We start from the raw sequence: 19,645 nt of genomic DNA, 5'->3' as shown, positions 1-19,645 counted from the left end.
CACAGCTCTAGTAAAAACCCATTTATTATTTAAACAGTAAAGTTTTTGAAAAGGTGGAACTACTTTTCTAAGTGGAGCAACTTCTGGTTATGTGTTACAGATGTAAAACAGTGCCAGAGTTTATGTTTCTTAAAAACCTTTTGATAAATAGTTTTTAATTTTCTCCATTGACATGGAGAAAATACCAAACAACCATTTTTGGGGGGTCAAAAAAGACCCACTAGAGTACAGTAGACATACAGCACGTAAAATTAGCAACAAAAAAAAAACATAGCCTTCCATTGAAATATTCCCTACACATATCAAGCGATCAGGATATTATAGAGACCCGGGCCAGTATGCAACCATCTAGAAATGCCCTTGTAACCACCCAAAACCAGCCAACTTGGCAGTATACGTATATGTTTTTGCTTGTTTTTCACATGCTCAATATCATGCCTTCTTTGTCCATGGAATTTCGCCATGCGATGGTAAAAGTGACCGCGCCTTAAACGTCTTTCAGGAGGGAATGAACTACAATCCTAGCATTGCGAATGACGTAAATCGGGGAAAAAAATGGTGGAAAATATAAAACTATTGATTTAAAGTTGTTGATTATAAGTATAGGAACAATATATTTAAATTTTATTGCAAAATATTTAAGTAGTTTGATAGTGTAGGGATAATGGGAATGGGCGGTGCCTGCAGAGCACTGTTGGCGTGCTTTGTTGGCTGCGATCCTGTGATTGGTGGATTGTTTCTCTTCAGGATCATGGGAAGTGTAGTTCTTAACCAGGAATTCCACTATTAAACATGGTTGAAATAATGCAGACTGGTGGCTTCAACAAAAGCGTATACCATCGTTAAGTCTTCCATTTTAAGTGCGTTACTATAAACGCGAAGTGATTTTCTATGGTCATTGATCACATGTCAAGGATGCTGTTTAAAAAGTTTAACTTGTTTTGAGCCCGGAACATTTCTTTAATAATATGCCATGCAATGCATTTGATTGTCTGACTACTAAAAAAAGGTATTTCTTCTCTTATGTAGAGACGATGTAAGATCTTAACACCCCGCCGAGGTGTGTTACCTGGGCGAGTATGCCCTCCGAAGAGCCCGAAGAGAGGGCGCGGCAGGGCCGGGGTGGGGGGGAGTGAGGGGAGAAGAAGACTTTGAGCTCCACCCCCATAAACGACTGAACCGAGAAAGAGAGAGAGAGGTGCAGAGACAAAGTGGAGGAAGAAAGAAAGGAAAGAGGAAACAGTGAAAGTGGCTAGAACTCAAACTTAAGCCCTGAAAGCTTTGATTTACACCACGACCGAACTGGGTGAAACCCACGAAACCTGTCAAGAACCAATCAGATTTCAACCCAATATCAAAAGAAAGAAATAATGAATTTGATTTTGCATTAAGAAAATGTTTAGGTCTTTTTTTTGTACCGTTCTATAATTGACTATTAAGTACTATAATAGACAATTAATATAATGATATTTACGCAATTTTTTTTCCACCAAATTCGTAATAGGATATTTCTACATAATGGTTCTCTTAGATTTTATGTACGCTAATGCAGTTTTTTTATTTTAATACAGTAACAGCAAATGCTGGATTACAGTATTGAGAATCTAAGATAATAACAAAACAAAAAAAAGACTATAAAATTATAAATTACATCAATATGAAATGGGAGCGAAATATGCATTATTGACATGAAAATAATGTCACAATGCACACAAATGTTTTTAAATAAATACAATTCTTTCTTTTGATTTTGGGGTGGATTATGACCTGGACATGTTTCCGTCAGATTCACGTAAACCAGCGCAAAGTGACATTTTGTTGCTCGCTAGGATCCTATTCATGCCTCGTCAATCTGTTCCACATAGCTGTAAATTGTTTTGATGGGCTGTTTGTGTTGCTTCCTGCAACATTTTCCCTGAACTCTTGCCACGTCACACCTGTTCAGGACACTCAAAATAGATTTTCCATCAGGGACATGTAATCTTAATACTCTCTTCCAAAGCCCACAAAACAGACTCTTGTGTCAAATGACTACTTGAGCAGTATACTTTAAGTAATTCATACATGGATTAATCTTGCATGCCGTGACACATTGTTAGTGCAAAAGCTTATTGGTTAAGATCATGCAGAAACGCTAACTAAACAGTTTCATCATCATTTGCATTTGCATTAGTTATTAAAGCAAAGTGTATTACAGTATAATGCGCTCTGAGACGGAAGACCCACAAGATCAGAATCACTACAGCACCGTATTGCTTTTGTCTTTTGGTGCTAAAGACAACGAGAGCCTGTGATTGGCTGATGCATTTGGCACGCACCAATCACCAGTTACGTCCAGACCCAGATGGAATCAACTTTTGGGTGTTAATGTGCAGAATGGATAGAAACATAGTAAACTGTGATAACCGGAGCTGAGAGTATGACAATCTTACTGGTAGCTGAAAGTATTATCAGTTTAGCTTAAATGTTTAATAAACAAACGTGCAATGTGAATGACAGGCGCTCCAATTCTGCTCATATCTGTGGATTTCTGCGGGTGCGGTGTAATGTTAAAGTGTTGTGTGTAATCTTGTGTATTCTGAGGTGAGAATACAGCCGTGTTTGCAGTGAGATGTTGTACCTGGGTGAAAGTCCGCCACGAGAACCGGTAGTCGGTGATGCCAGGGGGCTCGTCCGGGTAACGGGATGTCTCGGGGGCGTTCGTCCAACTGTACTGCTGGGAGATACCTGAGATTGAACAAAAATTAGTGCTATTTTAGAGCATTTCTATCTTTATACTGTGGAAGATGAAAAATGTTAATAAAGCATTATATTGTTCCATATTTTTTGTTTTCTTTAGATGGAATAATAAGTATATTTAAAGTCAAATTTCAGCACTTTCATAATCTGTGATTAATCGCGGTTAAGAAGAAACAATTATGTGATTAATCGTGATAAAATAATGTTAGCGAGTATTGCATACTGACATATTACAATAAAAATCTAGTGTTTTGAGTACAAAAGTTTGGACACACCTACTTATTCTGTACTATTATTTACTATCATTACTATTTTCCACATATTAGAATAATAATAAAGACAAAACTACGACATAAAACAAATGGAATAATTGGAAATGATGATTCAAAAAAGTAAATACATTTTTAAATTGAATGACATTTAATCACTATTTTCAAGCATTTAACGCTCATGTTATATTCCGGTCAATTTTAACCCATTTAAGAGTTAAAATGAGTGTCAAACTAATCTGAATTTTGTATTTGGTCAAAATGTATTTGGATTCTCCACAACAAGTAATTATGAAAATTTTTACGAGACTTGTTTATATATATTCAGGGTGTTTTGGGTGGTTACAAGGGCGTTTCTAGGTGGTTGCTTGAAGGTTGCTTACTGGCCCGGGTCTCTATAATATCCTGATCGCTATATATGAGTGGGGACTGTTTCAATGGAAGGCTATGGGTTTTTTTCGGGCTGTATATCTCCTGTACACTAGCGGGTCTTTTTTTGTATGAAAAGGTTTTTAAGAAACATATACTCAGTCAAGTGTGTCTAAACTTTAAATTTATAGTGTATACTGGATGTCTGTACCACTGCAGTGGCGTTACTGTTGTTCTTTAGATGGTTGTGTAGAAGTTTTGTAGCTCCATCCTGGAAGGTTTTGGGAAGGGCGCCCAACAACATGGTGAATTCTGGTGTGTTCAGCTCAAACAGGGCGATCAAAACCATCTGTGCTGCCTACAAAAACATTTTTTCCTTTAATTATGAAAAGTAAACAAGAAATCAATCTTCATTTATAGAAGGTAAAACTGACTGTCTAATGTAAAGTTGTTATTTTAATCACAATGCATTAACATTTACAATAGAACGCAACAGTGTCCATCTGCTTTTTCAGCCATCTTGGTTCCGGAAGTCTTTTTCCCCATTCATTTGTTCCATAGGCATTTCCTAAAATCCTTCATAAAAGAGTTGTAATTCATGGAACAAACCAACCAGCTCTGAGGGGAATCACAACATTACAAACTATGATTTGAAGGGGAAAAAAAGTGTTTGAAAATTGGACAAAAAGACAAAGTTACAAGACTGTGTACTTACCATCAATGAACTACAATCCCATGAAGCATTGCGAATAACGTAACCGAATTAAAAATAAGGATGCGTCTCAATCAGCTCCCTAGTAGTCCGGACACTGATCAGTGAGTCAGCCATTTCTAGGGCTATCCCATTTGCTAAATCATACCCCCCTAAAATTTCCCAGAATGCACTGTAAAAACCAGGGAGCACCTTTGCTCACTATGTTCCCTTATTTACCGCAAATGTTGTCAGGTCTTCTCAAGTCAAAGCCTCATTTTCTCTGTAAAATAGAATTACCTTTCACCCAAAAAGGGAAACAATCTTTTAAATATTAGATCTGATAGAATATTTGTTTGTAAAGTACACTACTTATATTTTTTCTTCGCTTATGTCATTTATCTTTCAGTACGTTTTAATATCAACAACGATCATTTCATTTACACAGCGATGTTGCAAATTAATACCAGCTGCGTTTTAAAAGCGCAACCGGTAATTAAGTCACGTGCACGTGGAGCTGCCCAGCTCTTTTGGCGCACATTGTTCACCGTGATTCTCTGATTGGTGGATCGTTCTCTTCAGGATCATGGGTAGTGTAGTTCTTCACCACAATTTTTAATCAGGATATTCTCCCCTTTTCTCCCCAATTTGAATGCCCAATTGCTAATGCACTCTAAGTGGTGGCGTAGGAACTCGCCTCAATCCAGGTGGCGGAGGATGTACCTCAGTTGCCTCCGCATCTGGGACCGTCAATCCGCGCATCTTATCACGTGACTTGTTGAGCACGTTACCGAGGAGACGTAGCGCATGTGGAGGCTTCACGCTATTCTTCTGCGGCATCCACACACAACTCACCACACGCCCCACCGAGAGCGAGAACCACATTATAGTGACCACGATGAGGTTACCCTATGTAACTCTACCCTCCCTAGCAACCGGACCAATTTGGTTGCTTAGGAGACCTGGCTGGAATCACTCAGCACACCCTGGATTCGAACTCGTGATTAGCGTCAATAATCACTGAGCTACCCAGGACCACCCCCTTTTTATGGCTTCAACAGAAGTATATACCATTGATTAACAACCTCAGAGCTCACGGTAGGTCTGTCTTTAAAGATTTATAAGTTATCGGAAAACAAATCAATTCACCTATGGAGAAAATGAATGTGATTTTTACTTCTGGAACCAGACTGTTGCGCTCTAGATGCCTGATAGCACATCCTACGTAAGTTTTTAAACATTTTGTACAGAACCATGTCTCCTATCCAGCAGTGATCATAAAAATCCACGTTAGAACACGTTAGAATAACGCGACAGGAATTTGCCATAAAATCTGTCTGATATGCAATGCAGAAAAAAGTGTTAGTGGCAGAGAAATCAAGTTGACATGCTGATTGATTGAGAATGTGTTCAAACTTCAAAACCACCCTGATTTTGTGAAGGACAGATCGAAATTCCAACTATGTTCCTTATTTCTGGCATCAGCAGTGTTAGAAAAGCCCAAAACAGTGTAGCAGATGACCTCTGAATGACCATGCGTAGAGGTCATAGGTTAAAGGTCAAGGTTCGGGGGTCACTACCTGCTTACATCTCTCCTCCACGTCACTTCCCCCTGGCAGGGAGGCCACAGTCGAGCTCCTGCCCGACCCCTCCTCATTCACCCAGCTGTGGAGGCTCTGACGGCGAGTACGAGACACATCAGAACACTTCCTGTATAAGCTGTTCATGCACGTTTCCCACCAACAGTGTGTCGAGCAGTGTTAGAGGAATGTTCCAGGTTTAATAAAATGTATGTTTAATTGACAGCATTTTTTGCAAAATGTTGATTACCTCTAAAAATTATTTCAACTCGTCCCTCATTTTAATTAAATACATCTGGGTTACAGTGAAGCACTTACAATGGAAGTGAATGGGGTCAGTGCATTTTACAATACCTACAGTTTCAAAAGTATAGCCACAAACGTAAACATTAAACATGTTAACATGAATTGAATGTGATACAATTGCTGACTTACCTTATCTGTGTAACACTGACAGCACTAATTTGAACGTTTATGGATTCACCCATTCACTTCCACTGTAAGTGCCTTCCTGTAACCACGATTTTGCTTTTGCGAGCAACGATGGTGTGAGGACCCATTTGTTCTCTAAGGCGTTTTATTATTATTTTCCCAAATGAATCGCATTTTTGAGGGTCTAAACATACTCGAAAACTCATGAAACTTTGCACACGCATCAGTAGTGGCAAAACTGATATGGGTTTCATGATTAGGTGTGGCAAAATGGCTCGATAGCGCCACCTACAAACTTTCAACAATGTGCGCTTTACGCTATGTTTCAGCTACGTGTACGAAAATTGGTACACATGTGTAACATGCCAATACCTACAAAAAGGTCTCTTGAACCCTTGTCCTAAACTCAACAGGAAGTCAGACATTTTTATTATTCTCTTCAATTTTGCTCCGTTTTTGCCATTTCCAGGCCTCGTACTTTAACTCCTTCTAGAGATTTCATCAGATCTACTTCATATTTGGTTATTGTAATCTAAAGGCGATACTAAATTGCGAATCTTTTGAGTTTTCGCTGCATGGTGTGGCCGTGACAATCTGACAAATGTTGATGTTTTGCCATGAAACAGGAAGTTGTTATAACTCATACATACAATGTCCAATCTGCCCCAAACTTCACATGTTTGAGAATAGTTCCGGCCTGAACACATTTACGTGCCAATATTCATTTAGAGGCATAGCGCCACCTACTGGCAACAGCCAATTCCAGGTCTTGTACTTTAACAAACTCCTCAGTCCTTTAGTCAGTCTTAATCTAAAGGTCTTGGTGATGTTAAATTGTGAAGCTTTTGAGTTTTCGTTGAAGGCCGTGTCCGTGGCGGCCTGACAAAGTTCGATATGAACGAGTCACATTTTTGAGGCCTAAACGTGCTCGAAAACTCATGAAACTTTGCACGTCTCAAAATGTACATCTGATACTGGTTTTAGAATTAATTGTGGCAAAATGGCTTGATAGTGCCACCTACAACTTAAAAAAAAAAAGCAGTCCTCATGCCACATTTCACCTACATGTAAGAAAATTGGTAGGCATATTTAACACGTCAACATGTACAAAAAGGTCTCTTAGAGCCATAAACCCAACAGGATTTATGGCTCTGCTTATTTGTTTGAGTCTATTATGGTCTATAGTCTATTATGATAGACTAGAGCAGTTAATGTTGGCTAAACATCTGCGTTTTAGAAGATATACAGACTGTTTTAAAACATAATAAACAATGCTTTAGTATAGTGCGTTTGCTCTTTGACTGACAAACTTTACTTTTTCTGTAGTATTTTGCGAGTCAGCTCCTGACTAGGGTTGGACATCGATTCTAAAACAATCGATTCCTTGATTCAGAGGCGTTAGGAATCAAGATTCTATTCCACAGGTTGTAATCGATTCCATCGAGGAGAATCGACTCCTTTGTAAGATTCAGTTTAACAGTTAATCATGAATACGCCTCTATCTCTCCAACAGTGACTGGAAGTCCGATTCATTTCCACGAATCAGACTCTTTCGGACGGTTCATTTAGAACGTATTTCTTTTTCTAACAAAAGTCTGCATTGTAGCTACATACGCTCGGATTCAAAGTGTCAGAAGCGAATTCAGTCCATCAACGGTGCTCGCGCTCTTTTGAACTGGAAATAACCGTCAAATGATCTATCTCAAAATGACGCTGATCGTTAGAATCAGTTTATTTTTTACAATACATTACAATCACTCAAAAATAGATGATACCTGAATCACGAGCTGCACTTTCTTTGCATGCCTGCTTAGCCTTACGCTTAGCAGCTCCTTAAGGATGAGTTCGCTTCGGCGCCATCAGATAAATTTGCAGAAAAGTTGGATTTTATTCATATACAATCTCTTTATTCATAAATTCAGAGGTTGGGAGTGACTCGCATGTAAACGGTGATATTAATTGGTTTAACTACAGGTGAATGACAATTGTTATATCCAATGGACAAACAGCATAGTATTTTGCTGCTCTTGATTGGTGGATAAGCATGTGTATGTTTTGGAGGCCCCGCCTCCAAGGCCGAGGCCCTAGGCAACTGCCTAGTTCGCCTATAGGTAGCGCCGGCCCTGCTTAAAACGTATTAAACCTGGAACAAAATGGAAATATTGTCGTTAACTGGACTAAAAATAAAAACTTGGCATTGGTAGAAAAACAGAAACTCAATATTATACAATTTTCAACTAACAATAGTGACAACACTAGACAGCCCTAAAGAACTGAACGGCCATTTAAATATCAGTGCATGTATTATCTTTGCGATGTCCTCACCAAGTTTCAAAACTACAAATTAAAAACACCTAACAAAACATTCCCATTATCACGTATTATAAATATTTAGCATATGCAAATATAATTCACAAATATAATTTGGATGTTAAAACAAGTTCTCAAAACTACTATTAAAAAATGTAATCAAACATAACGATGCGCCATGTTTTTTTGTTGGACGTAGTCAGTTACATCATCGCTCGACTCTCAAGTCAGTGGAAACGCAGTCCGGTTCTGAAAAATGTCTGTACACCTCTCCTGCCGAACACTAGCATTATTTCCTGGAAAAGCCTGACCTCACTGTCAAATTCTTTGGGAGAAAGATGAATTAATAAAATGCTTTGATTCATGAGAAATATCACACCAAACCTGTCAGTAAAACTCACTGACCTTTCTAACATCTGAGCTCTTTGGTTCTGTCGTCCATGTGATGATTCGAGAAACAGCCAATCGAGTCTCGCTCGAATTAATGAAGTCGGATGGATCCATCTGTCTGGACAAAGACTCAATGTACTTCAGGATCGCCACCTTCACCTGCACGCATTTGATTGGTAAGAATGTGTAAGATCAGTTATGACAGTTTGGGAATATCTTTATCAGTTTAAAATCAATTGGAAATACCACAAAATAGTTTTTTTCAAAAGTCAAATTTACATGAACGATTGCTGCAAATATACAAAGGAAACAACAATGAAATAATTTCTTTGTCATATGTACAAAAACAAAACAAACAAACAAACACATAAATGTTAATATTTAGTTATTCAGAAGTTATTGGTAATTTTAAGGCGATTGGCGATCAAATAAAAGGTTGGCGTGACACAGTCATAACGGATCTAAAGCTCGTTCAGCTCGCAAAGGAGAAAATAAAGACGTGACCAACCTTGAGGTTTGGAGTCTGCGTTTGATCAACAATAAATCTCATCAGGATGTTAAACTGCTGATCGTACGGAAACGAATCCCTGTGAAAGACACAAAAAGGACAAACAATCAGATGTTTGCTACACGGCAAAAACTCAAGACTTCGTAGAATCAAATGAAGTAAACTCTTGAACTGTTTATATCACAAACTAAACTCCTGTCATTGGTAAAGTTTGTTTAGGTTGGAGAAGCCGGTTCAGACCTAGTAACATCTAGGGCCCGCTGAACTTTGGCCTGAACGGACCCCAAAAGTTCGGCCCCCATTTTCTTCAGCAGCTGTGTGAGCAACACAAACAACCAATCCTGAAGCTCTTCTCTGTGTATCATGATGAAATCCACCAGCGTCTCCAGGAACATACTGAACACCTGACATCAAACACACACACATTAGTGTGTACACACTCCTGGAAATATACTTTCGGTAAGTATTTCTACAGATATTTTATTTGTGGTATTTGTTTGAGGTTTAAACACTTACTCTCTGATGTAACAGTCCAAACCAACACAAGAACATGAAACACAAACAAATCATTAGCATTAGATGCCATAAACATGCACAAATATCACATATTTTGATGAAATCGCTGGTTTTATAATCTCACCTTGCTGTGTGGGTCTGCAAACATTCTGGTGAAGATTTCACAGAGTCTCTTCAACTCTACACGACTGTAACAGAGACAGCGGTCACGTAAATTAGCATTATTGTAATGCAAAATACAAATTATATATCTGTTAATATAATTACTGCATTTTATAGATTATTATATTATGTATAATAATATCACATTTAATATTGTAGCTGCAAGCAGCAATTGAGGGGCCAAGCACCAACATGGCACCAACCATTTCACAACACTAAGCACAACCCAAGGAACAGAGTTCACATGACATACAGAGCAAACACACTTCAGATTACACGTTGCCCCAAGATGGATTCAAACCTACACCTTTACATTTTGCAGGAAATGCACAAACCACTGCACCACATAGCCACAACATTAACAGTCATCAAAGGGACACACCAAGCTAAGAGTAATCACAGCCAAGCATAGCAGTCACCATGATCAACTTCGTATTCATTGAACTTTTCAACAAAGAAGAACATCAAAATTTGATTGGGGAAATGCCCAGCAACCATTCACTAAGCACATCAAAAATCTCCAGAACTACAGAAATGTAACTGCATGACTTGAACCCGTGACCTTTAGATTAATAGACCAGTGACTTACACACTGTGCCAATAAATTGACACATCTCAATCATGCCAAAGACACATGCTGAGTTCAGAGTCAGCACTCAAGTGTGGGTTATCATTGAAATGTAGGTGGCTTTGTCTCCAAACTGCTCGGGTATTCTCAGGACATGATGTCAATGATGCTGTAAAGGGAACAATGGAAAGGAGGAGGCGAGAACCGGCTTGACAATATAAATAATACTTTAATGAAAAACTTAAACAAAAGACAAACACACACATGACGGTCAGCTGCCCGTAAACGATCTCTCTCTCTATCACACCACCAGCCACAGTCAGCCTTTATCCCTCTCGGAGGCTTGATTAGCCTGATATGGGACCGGGTGTGTAAAATCACGAGGGAAACAAAAATAATTAAAATATGTTACTTCCTGTACCAGTGTAGTACCCCCCAAAAAACACTGTAAAATTTAAAAGAGAGGGAAAAGGCCAACGCGGAGCAGCAGTGGGAGAGAGAGAGGAACTTGCCGGTTCTCCGATACGCCGTAGCTTTGTCCTCGGCCACTCCTCCACCCTCTAGTGGACGACAGCCGCGCCTCCCCGGGCGGATTGGAGGTAGTCCTCCAGCCCCTGGTGGACAAAACATCCTGCCACGTTCTCGGGGAACAGAAGGGGTCTCTTTAATGTAAGGGTTGCTTTTCAATCTGCACGAGCAGTGTATTCAGACAAAAAGTATTTGGTTTCTAGGACAAACGGTTCAAAAGATTAGCGCAAAACAAATAATAATATTTGAACTGGTGCTGGTGCTATAGAGTTTGTCCTAGAGACCCCAACATTTTCAGAGGGCTATTCATACATACCCCTATCAGTGTGCCAAATGTCATAATTTTCCTATGTACAGTTCATTGGGCTGCCATTGACCCCCGGCCAGAAGAATACAAATAAGAAAATCAACAGATACAATAGATGCCACACAACCTTTGGTGCTTGGCCCCTAATTAATATTAACAACTAAATATTATTACAGTATATAGTAATATACACTCACCTAAAGGATTATTAGGCACACCATACTAATACTGTGTTTGACCCCCTTTCGCCTTCAGAACTGCCTTAATTCTACGTGGCATTGATTCAACAAGGTGCTGAAAGCATTCTTTAGAAATGTTGGCCCATATTGATAGGATAGCATCTTGCAGTTGATGGAGATTTGTGGGATGCACATCCAGGGCACGAAGCTCCGTTCCACCACATCCCAAAGATGCTCTATTGGGTTGAGATCTGGTGACTGTGGGGGACATTTTAGTACAGTGAACTCATTGTCATGTTCAAGAAACCAATTTGAAATGATTCGAGCTTTGTGACATGGTGCATTATCCTGCTGGAAGTAGCCATCAGAGGATGGGTACATGGTGGCCATAAAGGGATGGACATGGTCAGAAACAATGCTCAGGTAGGCCGTGGCATTTAAACGATCCCCAATTGGCACTAAGGGGCCTGAAGTGTGCCAAGAAAACATCCCCCACACCATTACACCACCACCACCAGCCTGCACAGTGGTAACAAGGCATGATGGATCCATGTTCTCGTTCTGTTTACGCCAAATTCTGACTCTACCATCTGAATGTCTCAACAGAAATCGAGACTCATCAGACCAGGCAACATTTTTCCAGTCTTCAACTGTCCAATTTTGGTGAGCTCTTGCAAATTGTAGCCTCTTTTTCCTATTTGTAGTGGAGATGAGTGGTACCCGGTGGGGTCTTCTGCTGTTGTAGCCCATCCGCCTCAAGGTTGTGTGTGTTGTGGCTTCACAAATGCTTTGCTGCATACCTCGGTTGTAACGAGTGGTTATTTCAGGCAAAGTTGCTCTTCTATCAGTTTGAATCAGTCGGCCCATTCTCCTCTGACCTCTAGCATGAACAAGGCATTTTCAGCCCACAGGACTGCCGCATACTGGATGTTTTTCCTTTTCACACCATTCTTTGTAAACCCTAGAAATGGTTGTGCGTGAAAATCCCAGTAACTGAGCAGATTGTGAAATACTCAGACCGGCCCGTCTGGCACCAACAACCATGCCACGCTCAAAATTGCTTAAATCACCTTTCTTTCCCATTCTGACATTCAGTTTGGAGTTCAGGACATTGTCTTGACCAGGACCACACCCCTAAATGCATTGAAGCAACTGCCATGTGATTGGTTGATTAGATAATTGCATTAATGAGAAATTGAACAGGTGTTCCTAATAATCCTTTAAGTGAGTGTAATACTTATTGACAATGCTTGCAGAACTCAGTATCTTGTTACCTGAGGACTCTTTGGCTCTTCAGAAGGTTCTGGAGTCCCAACAGCCCTTCCTTCCGCTCAGACCAGTTGGAGCTGGCGCAATGATTCAGAACTTCAGCCACGTCCTCCGTCTGACGCAGGTAATGCGGGATCCCTCCATAAGAGCGGTCTGAACACGCGCTGGACGCGTCACTGTTGGCATCATCATCAGAGTACATGCCAGGAGACTCATAACGGCGGCGCATCGGCCTCGGCTACAACAGAGGAGGAATAAATGATATCATGACATCATCCAAATAATAACGTTTTTATTTTATTATTGAGATTATAAAACCATGCACGCAGATTCACCCATGTATAGAGTTTGACTGGAATCTCACAGATATCAGTAATAAATCGAATAGATCAAGTGAAATAATGATTTTGAAAAGTGGCACAGTCTAATGTGAATAAATAATAACTACCTTATTCCTGGAGTCGCCTAACAGCTGATGAGGTCACACAAACACATCGAGAGAAGAAAAGACAAGCACAAATAATATGAATATAATGGGGATTTATTGGGGGGGGGGGGGGTTAGATTAGAAATAATAACATGATACTCCGCACTTTGTAGAATGTGTCAAAAGTATATTTTTTCCACCAAATAATCCCATTTATATGAAATACACACTGAAATAAACATACTGTACATTTTCTTTATAGAATGATACTCTAAAATAAGAAACAAGAAATGGCAAACATTTATTTTACTATTACAACAAAATAGAAGTGAAAATGTGTTGTCTAGTATTCTGGACATTTGAGCAATGTTGAGCCAGATTACACACATTGCATTTTCATATAATGACAATAGGATCAACAATAGGGTTCCCGCTCTTTTCAAGGCATTTTCCAGAGCATTCCCAGGACATTTTATTTGAACAGCAGGTGTAATATTTAAGCAAAAACGCACAAGAGTTGATAATATCATTATGTATATTGTGGTTATTGAATGGTTATTTTGTTTTCTGAATTCATTACAGAAATTCATTTAGAAGTGTGCAGCACATGCAGATTATATATTTATTTAATTAAATTGCAGCCTCAGTGTTTAATAATCACACTAAGACATACATCACAGTTATCATTTGATTATTTGTGCATTCAAACATTCTATTTAGTCCCAATTATGTCAAATTTTGAGACATTCTGAGTTTTATGGCTCCATTTTTATGACTGGATTCAGCAATTCCGGCCGAGTTTTCCACATCGTGTAAATCATTGGGTCTAACGTGGTAACTGTGATATAAGCCGACTCGAATCATTCAATTATTAAAAATGAGTTCACATCCCGAGGTATAATAGCCGCATCACTACAAAAACACCTCGGGTTGTGAACTCATTTTCAAATAAATCAGCAGTCTGCCCGTCGCCTATTGTCCAATGTTTACATCGTAAAACACAGCAGCTGTGGTAGAACGAAAAAATCCGATGAGCAGAGAATGTACTGTACGTGACAGGGCTTCATTCATGACAGTCCTCTGCTGACACTGACAATGTGCAGCTGCTGCAAGTGACAAAACGATACTTATTTGTGTATTTGACACCTATCCCAAGTCCCAATCGTTACCTTGTTTTTGTACATGTAAGAAAAACCATGTAGGCCACACAGTCAAAAAGTTTAATTATACTAAAATATTTTCAAGGACATTTAGGTATTTTACTAATTTTCCATGACTGGAAAACTGCACTGCAATATTTCAAGTTTTCCAGGATGTATCGGAACCCTGAACAAGAATAAAATGTATTTTAATGAAAATATATATATATATAAAATCATAAATATTGAATACATGTTGGGTGCTAATTTTTACTGGTAGGTGTTTATTTATTTATTTTTTTTTTACATGTAAAAAATGACTTTTATTTTATTTTTGTCTAAATTAATGTTTTACTCAATTTTTGCTTAAATGATTTATATATTATATGGTACCATTATTTAGCTTTGATATTTTGTTATAATTTTTTAATACTTTATTTAAATGCACTTACTCACTTTGAGCTGCACTTGATCAATGAAAGGTGCTATACAAATATAATGTATTATTATTAATATTATTATTCCATTGATATTTTATCTGATTAACCCATTAGTTCAACAATTTGCATATAGTAAACACAGAAAATGTGCAACAATTAACACTTTTCAGAACTGAATATTTGTTTGTTTGTGAAGTATCTCAGGACTGAGCATGTGTGTATGTACAAGTGTATGAATAAATGGTGATGAATCTCACCAGAGCGTCTGCTACAGCAGCTTCTACCTCTGTGCCCGTGTTCAAGATCCGCATGGCATTAACAGACGCCGAGATACGAGCGTGATGAATCAGACCAAACTGATCTGAGAGATAGAGAAGATTAGTACATTACTTGTGAAGTCGTAACATGCATCTAATTAATTATCACACACCAAACTACCCTGTGTAAATGCTAATTAAATGCATTTGACAACATGCCATAAACAAACAATGCAATCAATCAATAATCTAAATAAATGAAAAAAATAAAGGAATATAATGACAAGAAACTCAACATAAATGTATCAAGCACAACAACACAATTCAAAACAATAAAACTGAAATCCTAATCAGTTAAAAAAGGTTAAGCAATGCCAAAAAACAATTTTTCAACTGAAACACGAAGGCCAAAAAAATGCACAACAATAAAAAACAAACATTCTGACATGAATCAAAAGTTACAAAATAAACACAGTGGAAAAATGTTTCCAGTTGACATCCAGGACTAATGAGCCGTATTGTTACACTGTTAAACAGCTCAAGGGTTCTGTGGGGAACTGTGCTTGTGCGTCTGGCACCACCGTGTGTGTGTTATACACACATCATTCTCTTGAGACCTGCACTAGTCCTGGATGTGACCGGTATCTGCATTTCTAAACAGTTTAATATGAGGCCTGTTGAATAATCTGGTAACTGAGATATGGTGCCGTGACCCAGATGACATGCTAGTCACCTGTCTGCAGGCTGTCACTCGTCAGTGCGCTAGTGGACCGCGAGTGTCTGTGGGATGCTGGGAATAATCAGGAGGCATGTGACACACATTCCAGAAGCAAAACTTTACATTTAGTTAAACAAAAGTACATTTTATACATATACAAGAATACTTTTCTTTTAGCTCATAAAACACTCCAAAAAATGATTCCTTGCAAAGTAAGATTGAACAAATGGTTTCAGTAAGATTTATTTAAATATGCACAACTTTGCTAAGTTTAAAACAATTAAAAATAATTTTGTTGATTATTTAGAATGAAATATTTCACATTTATTCTGAATTTGTAACATGTGCACTATTGAAAGATTACACAAAGCAACTAAAATGTGTACCTCTTAAAGACTGAAATATTTGGAGATATAGTGCACAGAGGTTCATTTAGGAATGAAATATATGAAATGAAGAGGTCAGATTTTAGAGTTGCAGGAGAAATAAAAGGTGAAAGAGAAATGCTTCGATAAAAGCGAATTAAAGGGATCATATCACGAGAAATGTATTTTTTTCAGTAGTTAAAAAAGAGACTCGTTCTAAACATGCACAACTCTTTGACAACAGGTGATGAATACATCAATATTTACACTTCAATAGTGCCTTTTGCGTGATCAGATATTTGGCCGGTGAGGTAATAATGAGGAAGCAAGATAAATACAATTATTCCCACCAGAAGAACTGACAATAAGTGTAAAATGAGGGAATGTTCGCCAAACCTTGTGCTGTTCCTGACTGTGTGTAGCACCTACAGCTCTGCAGATCCCTGATCAGTTCAGTTCTGAATAGTTTGAGGGGCACATTTTAGATGAATGTGTCACAATGTCATGCAGCTTTGCTGTTGGTCGAACCAGACAGCAAACCCGCAGCCTGTGTGTGAGCGCAGCAACACGCTGTTACTCTTTTCACATGCAAAGGGTGTGTTGCTTTTATTGTGAGGGCGGACTGATTTATTGTAAGGCTCACTTACATTATACTGTAAGTGGCTCTCAAAAAAATTGTGATATGAACCCTTTAAACACAAACAACTAAACAGCAGCTGTTAAACCCAACAGACATCCAGTGTGTGTGATGTTGGGTGTCTTACCGAGCGGACTGAACCCTCGAGCCGGACTAGTGTCTCTGCTGCTCTCACGACTCGTATCACGACTACAACCCTGGCTCATACTGGGCCTCGGGATACGACTGCCCCTCACTGACACACACACACACACACACACACACACACACACACACACACACACACAGCAGTACAGTAACAGGGCAGAACAGAGGGAAAGACGTGCAGGTAGAATATGACAGCAGGATTGAGTCAGCACAGAGGATTAGAGTTTAAAGGAGCTCAGAAGGTGAGGTGTGATTCAATCAGGATGTTTAAATGGTAAAATAGAAGAACTGAAAGTAAAGATTTAGACTTCAGTGTTGAATCTACGCCGTAGCCTCTACACAGTGGACAACGAGGTGGCACATATTATTTATGATACATACTGAAGAGATACATATCTTGAGTCACTTAAATATTAATAAATACATATTTTTCCATTCTTTGATGCTCCACGCTGGGAAAAATAAAATATCAAATGAATTAATAACGCTGCTGTGGCCTTTGTTGCATTTCGCTTGTAACTTCATGAAACATAAACAGAATATAAAAACAACAGATGTTCCCAATTAAAACAAGCCCAAATACAACGTGAGATGATGCAGAGATCTTAAACAATGAAGGAGAAAATGCGACGCTACCTCACATATCTTTTTAATCGTCATGAAGGAGCGGACCAATCAGATCAATCTATTATTATACATATTTTGATAATATAATCTACATTTCACCTCGTGAGACCCCATGTCCAATTGTGTGGACGTTGCAGTTTGGCTTCACAATACGCAAAGCATTACTTTTAAACAATACATTTAAACCGACTGAATCCTGTTCGCAAGACGCTACACTGTCATCTAAAGGGTTAAACTTCTGCCGCACCGAGTCATGTGACACAACAGCATGCGGTCGATATCCTTGAAGAGCTCCAGTGGGTGCAGAGCAGAGAAAAGTGCCTCTGATAAGATATCCCTTTAGGTTTTTTTCATTGTAACCTGTTTGGCTGTAAAGAGTAGCATCTCTAGTTTCGTTTGATATGCCACTTTAAAAAATCTGTTTATTTTTCGCACATTGGCGGGCTGATAAACATGATGTCCACATACGTGGAAACCAGCTCTGCGTTTCCTCAAAATTATATTTATTGTGAATTATCACTCTGAGAATCAATAAGTTCATCCAAAAACTGGAAAATGTGTCTTTCAGAGGATTTATATGGATTAGGATGAAAATAACATGCATTTCAAACTGGTCTGAGACCAGTGCAGACAGACAGCACACTGGAGGTTAAGTCATTCACTACACAGGGAGCAAGGGAGCATCCTATAGCTCTCTATAACTGTTCTGAGACCAGTGCAGACAGACAGCACACTGGAGGTTAAGTCATTCACTACACAAGGAGCAAGGGTGCATCCTATAGCTCTATATAACTGTTCTGAGACCAGTGCAGACAGACAGCACACTGGAGGTTAAGTCATTCACTACATAGGGAGCAAGGGAGCATCCTATAGCTCTCTATAACTGTTCTGAGACCAGTGCAGACAGACAGCACACTGGAGGTTAAGTCATTCACTACACAGGGAGCAAGGGAGCATCCTATAGCTCTATATAACTGTTCTGAGATCAGTGCAGACAGACAGCACACTGGAGGTTAAGTCATTCACTACACAGGGAGCAAGGGAGCATCCTATAGCTCTCCTATAACTGTTCTGAGACCAGTGCAGACAGACAGCACACTGGAGGTTAAGTCATTCACTACACAAGGAGCAAGGGAGCATCCTATAGCTCTATATAACTGTTCTGAGACCAGTGCAGACAGACAGCACACTGGAGGTTAAGTCATTCACTACACAAGGAGCAAGGGAGCATCCTATAGCTCTATATAACTGTTCTGAGACCAGTGCAGACAGACAGCACACTGGATGTTAAGTCATTCACTACATAGGGAGCAAGGGAGCATCCTAAAGCTCTCTATGCAGTTAAGTGCGTTCAATCCAAACTTCCTATTTAAAGTTCAGTTTCAGCTGCAGATGATGTTTGGATCACTCAACATGTTAGATGAAAAAAACAGGACTTTCTATAGCTTAGTGTTATTTAAAATGTCACAGCGTAGTCCCGCTGTCCACGTATGTGGACATCAATATTAGGAAACAATTAGCTCTATAAAGTTTTTTTTTTCTTTTGCATGTTTATTAGGTGCTACTGGTTGCAAATCAAAAAGGGAAATGGAAAATGCACACAGCGGTTTATTACCACAGTTGCCCGTTAAAACTGTGTATGTTTACTGTTACTATACTGTTATCAATCTTCCTTAAATAACATACAGCATACTGTAACAAATGTACTTGCTTCTTGGAGAAGAAATTATAAGAGAGGGAGCAATTTCAGGGTTCGGGCTTCAAATTAAACGGTCACACGGCACACAGTATGGACTTAATGTCCGTGCAGACTTCTTCTAGTGTACTATAAGTGCATACTATAGTGTACATTGATTTATATGTATTATGTGTTTTACCCTCTCTGCTGCAGGTCGGGCTGGTCTCTCGACTGCAGCCGTGACTCCAGGGAATTTTGCTGCGTTTATCTGATGCCTTTCCATTGGATCCAGGGATGCGAGGAGTTCTTCCATAAGAATGAGCCAACAGCTTCCCAGGTGAGCTAGACCGACTGCCAGCTACAACACACACAGTTAAAAGATACCTGATAAAT

General features: G+C 39.1%; 1 protein-coding gene across 1 annotated transcript in view; it reads right to left on the bottom strand.

Moving 5' to 3' along the window:
• Positions 1 to 19,645, bottom strand: part of LOC127625872 (CLIP-associating protein 1-B-like) — an 85,980-nt gene that overhangs the window by 12,858 nt on the left and 53,477 nt on the right. Inside the window, exons 21-31 of the mRNA XM_052101298.1 lie at positions 19,452 to 19,610; positions 15,081 to 15,184; positions 13,266 to 13,289; positions 12,823 to 13,055; positions 9,929 to 9,992; positions 9,805 to 9,807; positions 9,529 to 9,692; positions 9,289 to 9,367; positions 8,796 to 8,939; positions 3,589 to 3,735; positions 2,621 to 2,727 (exon numbers count right to left, since the gene is read on the bottom strand). Of these exons, the coding sequence (XP_051957258.1) occupies positions 2,621 to 2,727; positions 3,589 to 3,735; positions 8,796 to 8,939; positions 9,289 to 9,367; positions 9,529 to 9,692; positions 9,805 to 9,807; positions 9,929 to 9,992; positions 12,823 to 13,055; positions 13,266 to 13,289; positions 15,081 to 15,184; positions 19,452 to 19,610 (1,228 nt within the window). The remainder of the gene's footprint in view (positions 1 to 2,620; positions 2,728 to 3,588; positions 3,736 to 8,795; positions 8,940 to 9,288; positions 9,368 to 9,528; positions 9,693 to 9,804; positions 9,808 to 9,928; positions 9,993 to 12,822; positions 13,056 to 13,265; positions 13,290 to 15,080; positions 15,185 to 19,451; positions 19,611 to 19,645) is intronic.

The sequence above is a fragment of the Xyrauchen texanus genome, chromosome 32, assembly GCF_025860055.1.
Source record: "Xyrauchen texanus isolate HMW12.3.18 chromosome 32, RBS_HiC_50CHRs, whole genome shotgun sequence".
Lineage (NCBI taxonomy): Eukaryota > Metazoa > Chordata > Actinopteri > Cypriniformes > Catostomidae > Xyrauchen > Xyrauchen texanus.
Note: the sequence above shows the minus strand (reverse complement) of the source record. Positions and strands in the feature narration are given on the sequence as shown.